At 36.1% G+C, this 18,328-nt stretch overlaps 1 protein-coding gene across 1 annotated transcript; it reads right to left on the bottom strand.

Annotated features, from left to right (window-relative positions):
* On the bottom strand, positions 1–17,900 carry LOC138704700 (microtubule-actin cross-linking factor 1, isoforms 6/7-like). Its single transcript, XM_069832839.1, has 3 exons — positions 17,492–17,900; positions 15,023–15,211; positions 1–4,164 (listed from the first exon to the last, which is right to left on the bottom strand). Exons 1-3 carry the CDS (start codon positions 17,709–17,711, stop codon positions 3,083–3,085), a joined length of 1,491 nt encoding a protein of 496 aa, XP_069688940.1. The 5' UTR covers positions 17,712–17,900; the 3' UTR covers positions 1–3,082.
* Positions 17,901–18,328: the final 428 nt, after the last annotated feature.

Here is an 18,328-nt window from a genome sequence, read left to right as displayed (position 1 = left end):
TTGATTTTCAGGTAAGTGTTATTATAGATTGTTAGAGTTATGTTTGTGAATTAAGAGTATGTTGTTATTATTATAAAGATTAAGTATATAATGCTTGGTTGAGGACACGTAACCATATTACGTACAATTTTATTTTGTGATTCCTTAAGTTCGGTCTCTATGCAGTCCAACAAAAATTGACTCACGTTACCCCATATTATTTCCTTGACTAATGGGTAGTCTGATATGTTTCCATAATGATGTCGAAAGATAAAACTGCCCATACTTGCCCTTTTTGATAAGATTTTGATAAATATATTTATTGGCGTATTTCAAATTAAAGTCTAAAATACGAATATTCTCAGTATTAGTTAATTTTTTCTCTAAAGCAAAACTATGTTCAGTTTGGCTATCGAATAGTTATAAAAGTTAAAAATAACAAATTTTTCGTCATTTATTTTGGTTTCAAAATGGAGTACCATTGCAAAAGGAAGGAATTGTTTGATATCTTACAGAAGGAATAAAGCTATCTTGAGAAACAGAAAGATGTAGTACCGGTATTGCAGTTTCTTATTACAAAAATCGGTATGGAAGATTACTATGATCAAATTTAATTGTTAGAAAGATATGTTTCTCGTTTTTGCAGTAAATTGTTTCACAGACTCAATAAATCGGACAAAATGAGTGGTAGGTTTTTTAAAAACAATGAGCAGTGGTTAGATATAGAGTTTGTATGTGGTTTAAATGCTGTGAAACCAACTCTACAGAAAAGAGGAAGACCACAAGCAGAGTTTGGGGGGAGCAGTAGTAGGTCTAAGCATAGAAAAACTGAAAATGTAAGAAAATCTGCAGAGAGTGCAGAAAGTTTAACATTCGCGCAAAAATGAAGTATCACGAGTCTGGCAGTGAAGACCATGCTAAGTTTTTAGAGGAGATGAATAAAACATCTACTAGAGCTTTCAAAATCAGAAAAACCTGGACGTTGGCATCAACTAGCAGCTCTGTTGCAAGACGCTATGATGAAGAAGAAGTGTTGGCGCTTTTCCTGAAGGCAGATTTTACAACATACCAGTACAATATTATGAGACGAGGTGCCAAAGATCAAAATGCAGATATATATCCATCATATAAAAGGATTTTAAATGCAAAGAAAAGCTGTTATCCTGAAACTGTAACGGTCACAGAATTCCTTGCAGAAGTAAAACTCACGATTTACTGAATCATACAGCTAGCCAAATTCTGAGCTCACAATAACTAGTAATTGAGATTATGGAAGACGAAAAAGTATCTATGACATTACTTTCAAAGTGGGGCTGTGATCGCAGTAGTGGACATTCACTCTACAAACAAAGGGCGGAGGGGTTTTCTGACTCTGATATTTTCTTCATGTCTATGGTCGCTTTGCAGCTTTATTCTTCAAACGAAAATGGAGAAAAAATTATTGATTGGCAAAATCCTCGATCATCTTCAACATTGTACTGTCGGCCCATAAGGGTACAATTTCCAAAAGAGACTGCTAAACCTTCTAAGGAAGAAGTAGCTTACATTGAAGAACAGATATGTGCCCTCAGTTCCACTCACATTAGTTTGTTTGGAAACGAGCTAGAAACCAACCATGAAATGGTACTAATCATGATAGATGGCAAAATTTGTAATGCTGTGACGTCAACTTTATCAACCCAAAGGTATTACATCTGCGGGGCAACACTGAAAGAAATGAACCAGTTAGATGGCATAAGCAAGAAGAAAGTTGACACATCTACTTTTAAATTTGGCTTGTCAACTTTGCATGGCTGGATTCGCTTCTTCGAGTGTTTCCTCTATCTTTCCTACCATTTAGCATTTTAAGTTTGGCAAGTGAGAAGCAAGAAATTGAAAGAAGGTGTGGCCACTCGCAAGAAAGAAATCCAAAGTAAATTCCGTTCTGAATTAGGGCTCTTGCTAGACCAAACCAAGCCAGGTGGAAGCGGAAACACAAACAATGGCAACACTGCCAGACAATTTTTTGATAATGAAGAAGTAAGTCCAGAAATAACTGGCATTGACAGGAATTTCATCCACAGATGTGGAATTATACTTAAGACCACATCCTGTGGATTTGAAATAAACACAAATGAATTTGAAAAATATGCAACCGAGACTGCCAGACTATTTGTCTCACTGTACTCTTGATATCCCATGCCTGTGACTGTACACAAAATACTCATTCATGGTTCTGCTATTATTTCCGAGGCATTACTTCCAATTGGACAAATGCCACAAGAAGCCCAAGAAGCAATATTCCATCAACTGCTTGCCACCTCTGATCCATTTATAACATCCCTCCACCAACAGTACCGAACAAAAGACAAAAAAAAGGATCCTACCTGTGGAAGTCATAAACCTGTAGAGTTCTGAAACAAGGGATGGCTCATAAGTGGGCCTACTGCAAGCGCAGTCACAACTTTCGAAGTGGAGGACAATACCAATATTAGTGACAGTGATCAATGAACATTCTTTACCCTACTAAAGTATTTTCTAAGACTGTATTGTGTATGTGCTCACTCATTTTATTATTTATTAAGTGCTCCCGTAATAAATATAATAAACAGTGAAGTTACTTTAACACGTGACATTCATTAAAAAGTTACTATTAAACAATCATGAACATAATCATACAATGTTCCTAACATGTAATGCACAGATTAACTCAATGAATATTAGTAATATATAAAGTGTTAAATTAAGCGCCTTTATTATGGACAAAGAAAACTGGACCTATCACTTCACTGTTCAAGTATAGGCTACCCAGGAGAACGCAAGCCATCAGTTGAGAAACATTGTCCTAAGGTAAGCAAATAGACCTGATATATTGTTAATATGATATTATCTTTCACTGTTCATTGGGTGCAAGCAAGGAACGGAGCATGATATCAGACATATTTTTAGCACATAAAGAATAAGGCCGCCAAACAAAATGAAAGTTTTAATAGTTGGTAACATTAAGGAGTGCACATAATCTAAAATTATTCTAACAGAATTGCTTGACTATGAACAAATGGTCAGGGAAACATAGGAACACGCTAAGGGCGATCTATCTGGAAATGGCTCTTAGACATAAAATTTATAACTTCTTACGCCGAAAAAGACGACGAAGCCTACGAAATACATATCGTAAACGGGGCCAGCAGCAACCCTTCGTTCTTCTTTCCTCATCTTGTTCTGCTGGTAGACGTTCCAATGAAGGTGCCGGCATAGGATCTATCATGGGATCTGGCATGAGATTTTGCTTGCCGGCTTCTATGGCAGCTAACATGGCAGGTTGCATAGGATCGATCATGGGATCTGGCATGGGATTTTGCTTGCTGGCTTCTATGGCAGCTAGCATGGCAGGTTGCATAGGATCTATCATGGCTGGCATGGGATTTTTCTTGCTGGCTTCTATGGCAGCTAGCATGGCAGGTTGCATAGGATCTATCATGGCTGGCATGGGATTTTTCTTGCTGGCTTCTATGGCAGCTAGCATGGCAGGTTGCATAGGATCTATCATGGCTGGCATGGGATTTTTCTTGCTGGCTTCTATGGCAGCTAGCATGGCAGGTTGCATAGGATCTATCATGGCTGGCATGGGATTTTTCTTGCTGGCTTCTATGGCAGCTAGCATGGCAGGTTGCATAGGATCTATCATGGCTGGCATGGGATTTTTCTTGCTGGCTTCTATGGCAGCTAGCATGGCAGGTTGCATAGGATCTATCATGGCTGGCATGGGATTTTTCTTGCTGGCTTCTATGGCAGCTAGCATGGCAGGTTGCATAGGATCTATCATGGCTGGCATGGGATTTTTCTTGCTGGCTTCTATGGCAGCTAGCATGGCAGGTTGCATAGGATCTATCATGGCTGGCATGGGATTTTTCTTGCTGGCTTCTATGGCAGCTAGCATGGCAGGTTGCATAGGATCTACCATGGCTGGCATGGGATTTTTCTTGCTGGCTTCTATGGCAGCTAGCATGGCAGGTTGCATAGGATCTATCATGGCTGGCATGGGATTTTTCTTGCTGGCTTCTATGGCGGCTAGCATGGCAGGTTGCATAGGATCTATCATGGCTGGCATGGGATTTTGGTTGCTGGCTTCTATGGCAGCTAGCATGGCAGCTGGCATGGGCTCTAGCTCGATATCTGGCACTTGCATGTAAGCTGGGATGCCATCTGCAAGAAACAAAATAAACATGGTGGTTAAGCATGTGTCATTGCATTCACTGGCTTGCAGTGAATGGCATATTAATAGGGCGAGGATTCATATGGAACTTCATATTTTTAATGTCCATTTGCAAGTCATAGAAAATTATTTTATACATGTTTTGAATGGATGTAATAACGAATATTCAAAATTAACTGCACATATTTTCGCACATTTCAAGCTTTCTTGTATATAATGGACTACTGAGCATGTAATGTAGCATATTTTCAGTATTTTGTGGCATAAAGCCCCATATTAGCATATTTTCTAAAAGCAATAACATTCAGAATTTGTTTGTCAGCACATAATAATTTTCCCTTAACTGTACTCGATGGCGGGAAATTCCTTGCATATGCAGTGTGGGTGTGGGAAAACCAAAACAACCACACCATATTTTTGTTCCATTTTGCTATTGTGCAGCAAGAAGCATTCCAAAACACCTCTACGTACCTGACTTCATCATCATCATCATCATCATCATCATCATCATCATCATCATCATCATCATCAAGTGGGATCTATACAAGTATTAGGCCATGTGAACTATTACAATCTCATAATAAAGAGAAATTTTCTCCCCAACTCTTTATCGGACGTCCCAGAGATCTTTTCCCATGTGGTTGATAGTGAAGCATAGCTTTTGGAATTATGTGGGATCTCATACATTGCAAATGGCTCATCCAGTTCTGATTGTAGAATAATGATTCCAGACTGAGTTCTTCCATTACGTCGTATTTGCGTTTATGGTCCCATTTTGTAATTATGCTCTTCGCATAAATCTCATGCTTTCATCCATCCACCTTAATATCCATGCCTCACTACCATAACAGAGTACAAGGTTTGTTAAAGGCGTATTCTAGTGCTTTTCTGTATCAGGGAAGGTTTCATTATCCTGTTTATTATTTCCATAGTTTTGGTGTATTTTACAATTTTGCTTATTATAGACTATCCAAATCATTATCAAATATTAATTTGTAGCCAAGATAATGTAAAATCATTAACTCATTCTAAAATTTTGCTATCCAAACATATTTTACTAGGGACAGGGTATTTTCACCAGAAGGGCATAACTTTGTTTTTTTTTTTTCCCTGTATTTATTTCCATGTTATATTTTTTGCAATGATGTTTAAATTATGTATAGGGTATTGTAAATAATTTTCTGCAGATGATATTAAAAGCCGGTTATCTGCAATATCAATGACCCTATTTTTAAATTTGTTTATCTGGAACTGATCATGTCGCATTTGTTTCAATTCCTGAAGATTATTTCGTTCATGTGCATTATAAACAGAAGGAAGGGAGACTGCAATGCCGTTTTACTCCTGTGTTAATTTCGAGCCATTCTGAGGTCCACTGGTCAATGGTTTTGTTAAATATATAATTTCGGGTATTTCTTATATATTGCCATCTGCTGATTCCAAAAATGAAGTCAGAAATTTTCCATCACCCACCATTTTTTTTTTAATTTTGAAAATAATTTTTTTCCCGTTTATTAGCATTTGTGGTATATGACATGCTCATTAGAAGGAGTATTTTACATTTATATTTCATTCCATTGTGTCAACAATTGACTTATTGTTGGTGATTGTTGCCTGTGAATTCACGAATAACAACAATGGCATTTCCCTCAGAAAGCTGTGATTATAAGGTAAAGTTCCCAGATGAATAGACGCTTTCTTTAAAGAAAGAAGTTAATCCTGTGCTGTCTTCCGTTGTCAATTGAATTGTGATAGAAGTGTATATATCGTACCTAATAGTGCATTATAAAGTGTTTAGTTATAAGAAACATGTCTCGAAAGTGTCTTAATGATAGAAACAATTTCTGTTACATGTGTGGTGAGCTCACTTTAAAACTGGAGAGGCGAAATTTTACTCCTTTAGTTAGAAGAGCTTATGAACTAAATTGTTTTAATTTTACAAAACACAAAATAACCTAGGTATTTTAAAAGATCAAAACTTATTAGTATAGATATAATATCGAAGCTTAATTTATGAGCGTAAATTGCAGTAATATTTCTTGTTTCTCTGAATTATGTATAAACCAGATACAACCGCAACTAATGACTAAATAGTAGATAAAAACTATTGGTGAAAATAAAGTGTCTCCTTTATTTTATTACATTCTTTCTTATGTATAAAAAACAATCATTTCATGTCAATGCGTACTTTATAATGCCATAAAAATGTTAGTTTTGTGATGCTGCACTTTTCTTGCGTATTTCTGGCTGAAGCCAGCACAATGTTCCATTTTTCGGTTAATTATTATATTTACTATTCAGGGTTGTGTTGTGTAACTCACAATTTATTAATGTAGTAATATTACATTTTTAAACAAGTAAAATATTGTAACAAAGTACTCTACAATACATTCTTATCTAATGGGTTATTTTTAAAAACCTTTTGCATTCGCTCAAATAGTGATCCTGAAACTGTTAACGGAAGACAGAGCTAGCGCCACTTGGCGACGAATCACTGAACTAGAGGAAGTAACGTCACTTTCTCTTCTACCCGCTCTGCTATAATGTATAGACACGAAAAATGTTTTTCATGTGATTACTCTAAAACTCTGGGTGATGGAAAAGGTCTGTAAAAAGATTTGAAATCAGCATAAAAAAGTCACTTAGAATCACCCATTGTTTCCCTTTTAACAGACAAAAGTTTAAATTTTGTTGACTAGTGATTAGTTTTAACTGAAATTAAATTTGTCCAGCCTGACCTACAAAATCCGTAACCACCTTTTCTCTGTTTTACTTATTTCCAGTTGGCAATTTATTTTGTGAAGTTTATTTATACACACTTTAACATCTGTGGTCATATCACGTGTTAGAATCTTTGGCTATATCAGTAGGTCGTGTACTTTTGTTCTGACTCTGTTTTTATTGTCGTCTGTTATAGATCGCTTATGTTCATGTAAAACTGATTTAGATTTTGTTTTAATGTTTATGATATTGGTGATTAAGGAGATCATGAATCATGGTATGTAAATTTCCAATCCAGCATGTGCCTTCGTGACTGAGGGAAACCAGAAAAAAACCTCAATCAGATTGGCTGACCAAAGGGTTTGAACCCAGGACCTTCCAAATACGAGGCTCAAACACTACCATTTGTGCGAAGTCGCTCGGTTTTTTTATTGATTATCCAAGTTTTGTAATTTTATTGTTTATTAGTTGCAATTATAACAATAAACGTTACACTACAGTAGACTACTAAGATATGCTATGTTGCACGTGTTGTTTAGTTGTGCAATTAAAAGTTCTCCAGAGAAAATTTTGTCACTAACTCTTTCACCCAGTATTCACACAATGTAAACAATGCGAAAATTTCGGGACACTGTACTGGAATGTGACGCTTTATAGATTGTAATAATGGTGAGGGCATGCCTTGCTCCAAACATGACAGCCTTTCTTCCTAGAATTGGTAAATCCTCATAAACTCCCATTTTCTCCTCAACTCTTATGCGCGTGGCAGAAATAAAATATGACAATGACTTCAAGAATTGGCAACTGAGCTAAGTGTTTATTCTTTGCTCGTTCCTACAGTTAAGTGGTGAAGAATGTGAGGGAACACTGTCATGTTTTGGAGGAAAGTTATAAGTGTAAAGATGTCGTCTTTACATGCAATGAAGGTGCTTTGGGGCCAACAAGGTAGAACTCCATGCCCGAGTTACCTCCCATACGCAGTGAGAAGAAAGTAACTAGAAGGGGATTGTAAATAGACATAATAATTAAATAACATTATTTCATGATATGAATACTTCACTTGAGGTTGTTCCACGTTAATTTATCTACATAGGTCTATTTCTAAATAAAGTCAGTCCCTCTCTCTTTTTTGCATTGCATAATGACCTGTATTGTATAAAATTCCTAATAAGAAGTGTGTATTATGATAACTTGAAATTATAATATTAAAACTTTGGCTCATGGACATGCTTGTTCAGCTTCGTAGTCAATGTTGAAATCTCTGGTCATAAGGTTAAAACAACGCAACTCCAGTAATCGCACGTGCAGATCCATTGATATATCCAGTGGTGTCATTCTAATTTTTTAACAACCGGTTCTCACCGTTAATGACCGCAAATTTAAAAATATTAAATGACATAATAATAAACAGCTACAAATAAAGGAAAACTGCAATTGAACATGTTCTTGCGTAATTTAAAATGCTGACTCACGTCACAAAGAATGGGAGTAGATTTCTGACACTTCATCTGTGCGCTCAGTAGCAGAGGGTTGCCTCACTACAGACACATCATATCACAGACATTGTCCTATCTACTATACTATTATATGCACAAATACAGTACAATATACAGCATTATACTATATACACAAATTAAATAAAAACAATAGAAGCAGGAAATACATGCGTTTAGGTGTTCCTTATTTAGAAACGACTGATGTTTCCTGGAAATGCGGCAGCGTGGGTCAAGTGCTGTTCTATGCATGCGCAGAATCTTTTTTACTTTCTCCCAACGTTCTTATCTCCAACACAATAACGGTAGATAAAGAGTAAGAAGTCCACAGAACAACACCAACTAACTAGCTTTCAATAGTTGCTCACATTGACATATTGTTTGAATTAACCCAAAATGCCCCAGCCAGAAATAGGAAAAAGTAGCACTTGTTTGTTGTAGCCCTGTGCTACACATAAGGACTTAAAGGAAATACTATAGTATCCGAAGATGCATCTGCATACACACTTATACCACATACTGTTACATCAAGTTAATTTAACATGTTCAGCATATCACTGCCACTTCTAGCAACGCCGTATTGTATCTTTGGTCCAGGGAAAATATAATATGTCATTGCAGAAAGTGGCAGGATTGAGTCTTTGCATAAATGACTAGTACTTTTCGTGGACCAAAAATACAGTATGGCTTTCCTAAGAAGTAGGGGTGATGTACTAAGCATTTACAACTTTCGAAACATCAGTCAATGGAACCAATTTTACTTTTCTCACACATACCTCTACCACCGTAGTACAGGATTGGTTTTAAGAATAGATGCATGTAAGGTGCAAGCTGGCACTTTGTACCATCTTCACAATGATGTGCGAGGCTTGTGGTTTCTCACACTGAGGATTCAGTGGATTAGTTGCTGAACGCATGTTGTGTCCAATGAATCTCTTTGCCTGTTTGTCACTTTTGGGAAAGGAAGTTAAGGATGAAGAGGAAATTATCCTGCATACTTTGGTGGAGAAGAGAGTGATATCTTCAGTAGACTGTCAATACTCCAAGTATCTAATTGTTCTATTTTCCTATCTTATTATTAATTTTTATCACAGATTTGTTCCGTGCCAGGCTTAACGTCCCCATCCGACAGACGAATCACTATCAACAGTGACATAGGGTAAATTAGAGTCTGTTGGACAACAACGGAAGTAGCCACAGGTGGGGCTACTTCCGTCATTGACTTCTAGCAGAATGTGGTGTCCACAAGTGGTGAGGTAACACGTTAAAGCGCAAAGTGTCCAACATGCCTGACTGTCCAACAGACCCTAATTTGCCCTATGCCTTCTTTTCATATGCACTGTGGAGAGATTTGGGATTTAACCCAGGCATATTGGTGCACAATTTAGTGATTAGAAGTTGTGCACCACCATCTCTCCTAGTCCCGAGGTAGAAATTTTACATGAAAATTTCTGACCCTGCAGGGAATCGAACCCAGGCCAGCTAGTCTGGAGGCACTACCACAGAGCTAACTCGGTGGACATGAAGAAGTGAATTTATATCCAAGAAAGGTACAGCAACGACCTTCCTTCTACCTCTTAATCATGTTAATCACCTAGTGAATCTGATAGCGAGAATGAATATAGACTATCTGAATCATTATCTTCATTTTCAACACTATTACCTGCTTCAGTTGTACCCTCCTCACCACCTAGTGTCCCTAAAAACATATTCGAGTTACCTAAAGTAGTCAGTGCTTGGATAGAGTCAACCTTCCAGATTGTGCAGCAGTATTTGTAGCTGGAGCCATTGCTGAGACACTAGATAACATTAGAGAGTGGAACAAAGCATCTATTGGTATTCAAAGTCCATATAATGATATCAAGCTTCTTACTCTCCATAAGAAATATCTCAACCAAACTGTAGATAAGAAAGCATAATTATAGGCTATTATGGCATTTTGCCAACATCTTTGGTTTCTCTCTGAGCATCTGGTTGCTTTTTTGATGACCAAGTGACCACAGAGAAAAAGAAATATCATCACAATCATCATCATCATCATCATCATCATCATCATCATCATCATCATCATCATTTACTAAACAGGCTTCAGATAATGTGGTCTGTTGCGGACTCAATTCGTTTAACCAGCAAAAAAGGAAAATATAGTGACAAACTTGCAGCCTCCACAGAAACCTGATACTCCTCAACGACTACAGACCATGCTAAATTGGAAAACCTGAAATTGGAGAATCCTGTAACATTAAGAACCAGTTATTTATTTGAAGATTGAAATAGGAAGAATCAAATCTCAATCTTTCCTGCACAGACTTCCTACAGAGTGGTTTTCAAGGAACTTCGTGATTGCTCCTCTTAGACGAAAGTAGTAAATGACACGACAGAACCCACTATCAACCTGTTCCGAAAGTACAATGAGACATTGACGAAGATGAATAGAAATAGTTTCTTCTATAACTTTTATCCAAACACCGATAAGAGTTTTCTACTTCTTAAAAAGCTGCTCTGACTTTTTTCTTTTACTATGTTACACGTTATAAACTTCTCAGCTCTGGAACGACTTGTAAATGGTAATATTTTAATGAAATTTTTTGTGCTTGTTTTACACATTAATGCATGATATTAGCTTTGTGAGAATTTGAATTTTTGAAAGTTCGGTTTTTTGGACCACACTACCATGTCAAGGCACTGGAAGAATTTCTGTTAGCTACTAGCAAACACATGTAATTTTTAAGTGAAGAGTTCTCTTTTAGATCTTTTATGTCAGATTCTAAAATACTGACATAACTAAGTACTTGACTGAGGGTATCGAATATATTTTGCATGTTTAATCTTACTGTTTCTAGTTGGACTGTGAGAGATTCGGTATCATGTACGTATCTCTGGCAGACTTAGTGTTCTCTCAGAAGATAACATTTTCTTGGTAGGCGATCTGTTGCCGACTGCATCCTGTTGTTCTCTCACCAGCAGTGGCGTGTGGTGATAAATAATTCTGGTGGTGCACAAATATTTATTGTGATTATGATTATGATTATTATTATTATTTTTCATTTTATTGGGTTATTTTACGACGCTGTATCAACATCTAGGTTATTTAGCGTCTGAATGATATGAAGGTGATAATGCCGGTGAAATGAGTCCGGGGTCTAGCACCGCAAGTTACCCAGCATTTGCTCGAAAAACTCCGGAAAAAACCTCAACCCGGGCCACCTGGTTTCGCAGCCAGACACGCTGACCATTACTCCACAGGTGTGGACATTATTATTATTATTATTATTATTATTATTATTATTATTATTATTATAGGTACTAACTACTACATAACTATTAGCATATGCTACGTAGGTATAGATTTACATAATTTTGTTAGTCAAGAAATTGCAGTTAATCAGTTTCCTATGTAGGTTCAGTAATAGCAAAGTAAAGAGTTCAATTTCTATTGCAGCTCACCGTAAATAATATTGTTTTCGCTATATTGTGTTTTATAACACAGTTCACACATTCACAAGCATTCGATACGTGTGTCGTCTCATCAGCCTTAACTGCTAAAATGTCAGCAGCTTTCTTTATTTCTTTGAAATCTCATCATGGCATACATCAAAATGGCTTGAAGGACTTCGTTCTGTATAGTTTTTGACGTGCTCTTAAACACTGTTCCTCTTTCCAATTGTTCCTTAAGAGTGCGTCTAATTCAGAACTGAAATTGATGAGGCCAAGAAAAATACTAGCGTTTAAAGATGAGTTTCCGTCTTCGTGACCTCTTAAAGCCAACTCAAAGCTCCATAAAACCGCACGCACATATCTGTTCTTGGTAGCTTTATCATTGTGAAGTTCAACAATCCAATTGAATCTAATTGCGTCTATATGTTTGTTTGACCCAACACTGCTAATTTAACATTAATGTTGATGTGTGCAGCTGAAGAATCGTGTTTTTTAATTCCTTCATTCATGTGCTTCAAATCAATCATATCTGCAGAACGATAATCAAAATTATGTAGTTACTACGCACAGTCCTAAATTCAAACAGAAAAATAAATAAAATTCATAAAACGTACTTGTCTTATTTTTGTCAATAAATGTTCGCCGTCGAACAATAGGCAAGGAAAGCAAAATACAGCGTCTTTTATATTGCAGCCGCATATTGCATTTCTCGTAAGTCCGAATGTTGAATTTTCTAGTCACTTCTCTATTACTGTTCTTCGTCACTTACAATTTTAATTCATGTGTAGGTCTACCCATCTTCTTTATTTTTATCTTTTCGTGTAAAGGTCTTATAGAAAATTACACATTTAACAGATTTTGCACACTATTCATTGTAACATTTATGATGGGACGAGCTTGAGAACACATCTGAAAGTGCTCCTAACCCCTCCTACGCACACTGTAAACCTCCCTCCCATGCTCCAAAGCCTGCCAGAGAAACAGTACTACTGCACATGCTCGAATGGAGCAGTGTGCCGCAAGTGTCGAGCGGTAAACGTAAGTCCCAGGCGTCAACAAGAACAGTACACAGTCATGCAGTGTTATTTTTACATAGTATTATAATAAAGAATTATGTCGCTCACATAGTCTACAGCAGCTCATTGATATGTGTTATTTGAAGAGGTGGTGCACTGCTCCTGTGCTCCTTAAGAGAAATCGCCACTGCTCACCAGTGATAGCTTGGTTGAAACATGATGTGAACTGACATGAACTTTTGTACTGTCACCCCTTGACAATCTTTCTGATGATAAACATTTCTTGCATGGAAAGATGAAGGACCCACCTCATGTAAAAGCCTCGTACTCAGAATTGCCGAATTTGAGACAATCAAGGTGGAATGCACTTCTGACCCCGCACCTCTTAGCTTTACAAACCACTCACTATTGCTCGTGTAGTGTGGTCTCTCACCTCGCATGCATCGGACCTTAAAAAACAAGCCTTTGAAGACTTGATTGCTGTGTGGATTTAGATTCAAACATGAGCACAGCTTAAATGATATTGACTACTAACGACCCAGCAAAGCATTCTGAATCGTTAAAGACTGGAATTTTTTGTTGAGTTCAAAGTGCAAAATGTGGGATTTTCAAATGGGAAAATCAGTGCATTCAATTGAATTTTTCAGCATTTTCACATTGTTCGTTTTCGAGCTTGGAAATTGGTATGTTCGTTTTTATAAAGTCTTTACAACACTTTTTCCCCAGATATTCGCTAATTGCTTAAAAAATCGCGTTCCCGACTTGATACGGATTTCGCGATGTTTCAAGAGTTCAAATCAGGCATAAATGAATTGAAGAATGTATATTTACTATAATCAGATGTTGAGAAATATTTTTTTTTTCCAAAATTCGAGAAATATTCCATTCCCTATGAATTGTGAATACTTTAAAAGATGGAAATAATATATTTTATTCAAATGGAATAACAAATTGTAGGAGAGGAAAACGAAGTAGGGTAAATCTTGTTAATATTGTGATAAGAGTAATACCGTGATACTGTGTTTGATAGCTTATCATGGTTTTACAGAGCGAGAGAAGGACCGATTTTATGCAGCAAATTGTCCATGAACTTGTCCTTAATACATTGTCACAAAAAACAGATTTTTGTCTCGATAAGTAAAATTGTAATAAATTCTCATACCAACTATCACGATATTACCAACCTTTACCCTATTTTATAAATGTGCTAAATAATGTATTTTGTAGTTGAAAATCTATTTATTTATTTATTTAAATTATGTTTTTGAATAATAAATTATGGTTCATAATTGTGTATGTGATATTAGCACTCAAAGAGAAAGGGATATTGGTAGACGACTGCCAAAGTAATTGCAGATCAGTTTCAAGCCTGCAAACATAGTAATATCGACGGGCCAGTTCTAAAGAGAAACAACTCAAAATTTAAAGTTTTGAAAAAACTGAAGTTTAAAGCTTCAACCATACATAAAACATGATTAATTGAATTTGGATTAAGTTAAACGATCCTTTGATTCTTCACAGCAACATAAAGCTTCAAAATGCAGGTTTCTTTAAACTTTAAATTTTGAGTTGTTTCCCTTTCAAGCTGGGCCATCGATTTTGTATTTCTGTTTTGACTGCCTGCACACTTGGATAAGAAACAATAATTTAATAATATGATATGATTATATTTAATGTCAAATTAAAAAACTAGATAATTTCGTGTTAAAATATTAAACTAATATTCTTCCTTTATGTCAAGAACTTAATTTGTTTTAACTACAAACATTTAAGAACAGGTTCTATGAACTAAGGCAAATTGAACAAGTGAATCCACTGGATAAATGCCCTATTCCCTACCAGTAAGAATCCAAGTCTCCTGAACTTGTTCACAGAGTATGTGGATATCCAGAGTACCGCAATCCTTTGCGCTGGAAATGCCGACAAATCACCATTTTTATTACAGTGCTTGCTATTTGCCGTATACATTTGTAAAGGGAATGAATGTAGCCTAAATCAGAATAAAATATTTTTAATTTTAAGGGCCATGGCCTAAACTGAGTTTTACTTTAAATGTTCCTATCCCAAGCATGTTGAAATGGAATAACAACAGTGGCCGACTAGTTGATTGCACTACTCTGGGATTCTGCTTGTGCATAGCTGAAAGAGCATCTACTTCAGGATGTAAACAGTTACTGTACCTGAGGACATAGACAATTCGTAAAGACGAATCTCCACTCTCCACAGATACCGCAGCTCCTTCAGCCTGACTTCCTTCTCCCACTCAGCATACCGTCTGCTGGATTCCTTGAAGTGGTCACTGCTCGATGTCTGGGCTGCAGCGTCTAGCATCATTGGCTTTGCCAGCTTGCCAGTTGTATCATGTCGAGCTAAAAGGCAGTGTAATTCTGAACTGAAATCTTCGTAATACACTGATTGTTAACTATGAAGAGAATAAATGGTACTGTCCTGCTGAATGGTTATGTCTCATCCCAGTTTGTCCCATTCGTTTCTCATGTCCTCTCTGTAAGGGTTAGTGACTGAACTGTTAAGTTCTTCTCTGCAAATATTTGCTGTACGGAATTGGAAGTTTACGTAATATTATACAACTGTTTAAAATAATTTAAAGAAAAAGGCCCTGTTAAGTAAGTAACTGTCATATGATTTCCCCTGTTTCGACGACCGTGTGACATAACCACTTGGATGGGCAGTATCATGACAACATGTACATCACCAAATTAAACTATTAACAATAATTCAATCATAAAAGTAAAATCTGAAAAGGAATCAAAAGATGAAGCACGTAGTAACGGCTACTTCTAATATAGGCATAACCTCTAAGAAAAATAAATTCAGAGAACTGAAATAAAGAAGTTTAGACTTTTATTAAAAAATTGAATTAATTCATCCATATTCTTTTATTTACAGATGGCTCCTAAATGTTATGTTTCTGTGTGTACCAACAATTACTAGAGTGCTTTAAGTGAGTGTGTTACATTACAGTTCTCAAATTTCCAACTGAAAAGATAAGTTATGTGGCTGGAAGCACTCGTATACTATGAAATATTTTCACACCAACAAAGCACTCAGTTGTGTGTATTAAACACTTTGAAGTAAACGATTTGTATCTAGTACATGTTTCTAGAGACAGAGAAGGAAATGAGCAAGAATAGTCCTAAAACAGATGTCTCTTAAAACTATTTCCAGGTTTACGGGAACAATTAGATAATCTTATTCCTCAACAAGAATGGACCCTGCTAACAAGTGGCAGAAGTACATTCAGAGATTTGAGCAGCAACAAATTAAGTGGTTGCAAATGGACAAAATTAATTCGTTTGATGAACTATGTAACATTAGATACTTTAAAAAAGATAGCAGGCGGATCATTAATCTCAATGCAGTGTTTCTGTACTTTTTGTTGGTTAATTTTGAGGGTGTGTCACAAATATATTGATGTATTAAAATATATGAAAATTTATCAGTGCAATAATTGTGTGTAAATAATCAAAATGATATTCATTGCATCACAGAGTTGGTAAGTGCAAACATGAAATTAGAAATGTGGTCTCAATTGGAGAGCATTCTTCTGAAGTATGTAAATTATAATAATTATTACGGTGTAATGATGTTTAGTGTTAACACTGACAGCATGTTGGCCACGTTTGTATGTTTACTTAAGTATAATGCTTTATTGGAGGAAGTATTCGAAAGACGCTTGTTATGTTTATTGGAACAAATTTCAAACACATTAAATATAATGCCAAAATACTTATGTGATGTATTATAAGTGCATCTTTGTTGTACAAACAGTCATCTTCCTCCTACAATGTTATTAGAAACTGTCCATTTTATACGCTAATAGAATACTGAAATCTTTTAACAAATGCAGTAAATCAATAATAATGAAGTAATTTTTCACTTTTTTGAACCCGTGTGCTAGTAATCTTTTCTCATGCGTTAATTTACTACTCTTCATCAAATGCTATTATTATCTAGAATCTGAATAAAATAAATAAGTGCAAGAACAAGCGCGATAAAGACACAACATTTGCTCTATATGGATTGAGGGAAAACTGCGGAGAAAACCTCAACATTGACATCCCTTAATTTGAGGATCAGCCAGCAACCCTTGAGAAACTGCTATAGAAGCAGCACTTTCTCTATCAATACTATCTTTACTTGTACAATACAATATACTAACTGCGAGCACTGCGGCTGCAGTATTTGTTCTGTTGGATTGAATGGGGGACAATCACATCACACACGTGATCAGAAGTTAAGGTTGTTGCAACCATAAGGCAAATTTCTGCATGACGCAATCTGCAGTAGGTTCTGAAATGTAGACTATGATTACACCGTAAAAAAGTCTGTTCAAAAGAATAGGGCAATAATGCAACAAAAAGTAGAACATTTCCTAAAAACAGTAAAAGACCAAATAATGCAAATAAATGTAAAATAAAAGTAGATTGTATTGGTTCACATTGAAGTGTAAAGAGTTTATATTGCATCCTGCATTATCTCTGATGTATAAGAAAAAATATGATATTTCATCAACTTCCGAGCTCTATTCATCACTCATCAACTCATCACTTTTTCCCACCTCACTTCTGACATTCCCATCGCATCCACTCTGTTTCTTCTCATTGCTTCCTTCATGTTTTCTAACTTACTTGGTAACTGTGGAGTCTTCACATCCCGCGCTGTACTCTTCAATCTTCTTTTCTTCTCTTCACTGTATTGCTGCATAATTTGTCCTTCCCCAGTATCCCCCACCCGGACATCCGATTGGGGGGATAGTTTACGTCCGGAGTTTTTTACCAGGGAAAGACTCATCATGCCATTTTTTATCATATTCTTCTTGGGATGTAGATTAATGCGGTAGCTTCCCATTGCTATCCGCACACCACTCTCTCTTTCGCATCTTGAAAGATCCCAGGGGGCCCCAACGTGGAGGTGAGGAGAGTGGATTTGACTAATTAGGCCCTCCGGACTTCACCGAAATTTACCACAAGGGTTAAATATCAGTTCCATCAGGGTTTTTGACCCAATCAGAGACTGGGAAATCCCAATTAGTCTTTGCCCCCCATTATTGAGTCTAAAGCATTACAAAGGTTATCAATGTGAAAAGATAACTAAGATACTTATCGAACATGACACCAAGAAAGTTGGTCTTCCAGGATGATTTAAAATTAAAGTTATGTCATTGAAATATAGATATGTAAAATTAACATTATTACTAAGAAATAAACATGAAGTCCTGTCTACATTAATAATAAGATTATTAGAATGACACCATTTTTAAATTCGCAAATACTAATCATTAATTTTTAGTTTGTGCAATACCTAGATGCAAAACAGGAACAAGATAAAGTTAAACTTCTATGAAAATTAAACAAACTAACACTTCAATATTATTAATTTATGCAGTGATAAGAGAAGTTGTAAAACAAATACAAAGGAAAAATCGTGAACTGAATAAAATTTTAAAAGTAATAATTATATGATTG

This window comes from Periplaneta americana, chromosome 8 (genome assembly GCF_040183065.1).
Source record: "Periplaneta americana isolate PAMFEO1 chromosome 8, P.americana_PAMFEO1_priV1, whole genome shotgun sequence".
Lineage (NCBI taxonomy): Eukaryota > Metazoa > Arthropoda > Insecta > Blattodea > Blattidae > Periplaneta > Periplaneta americana.
Note: the sequence above shows the minus strand (reverse complement) of the source record. Positions and strands in the feature narration are given on the sequence as shown.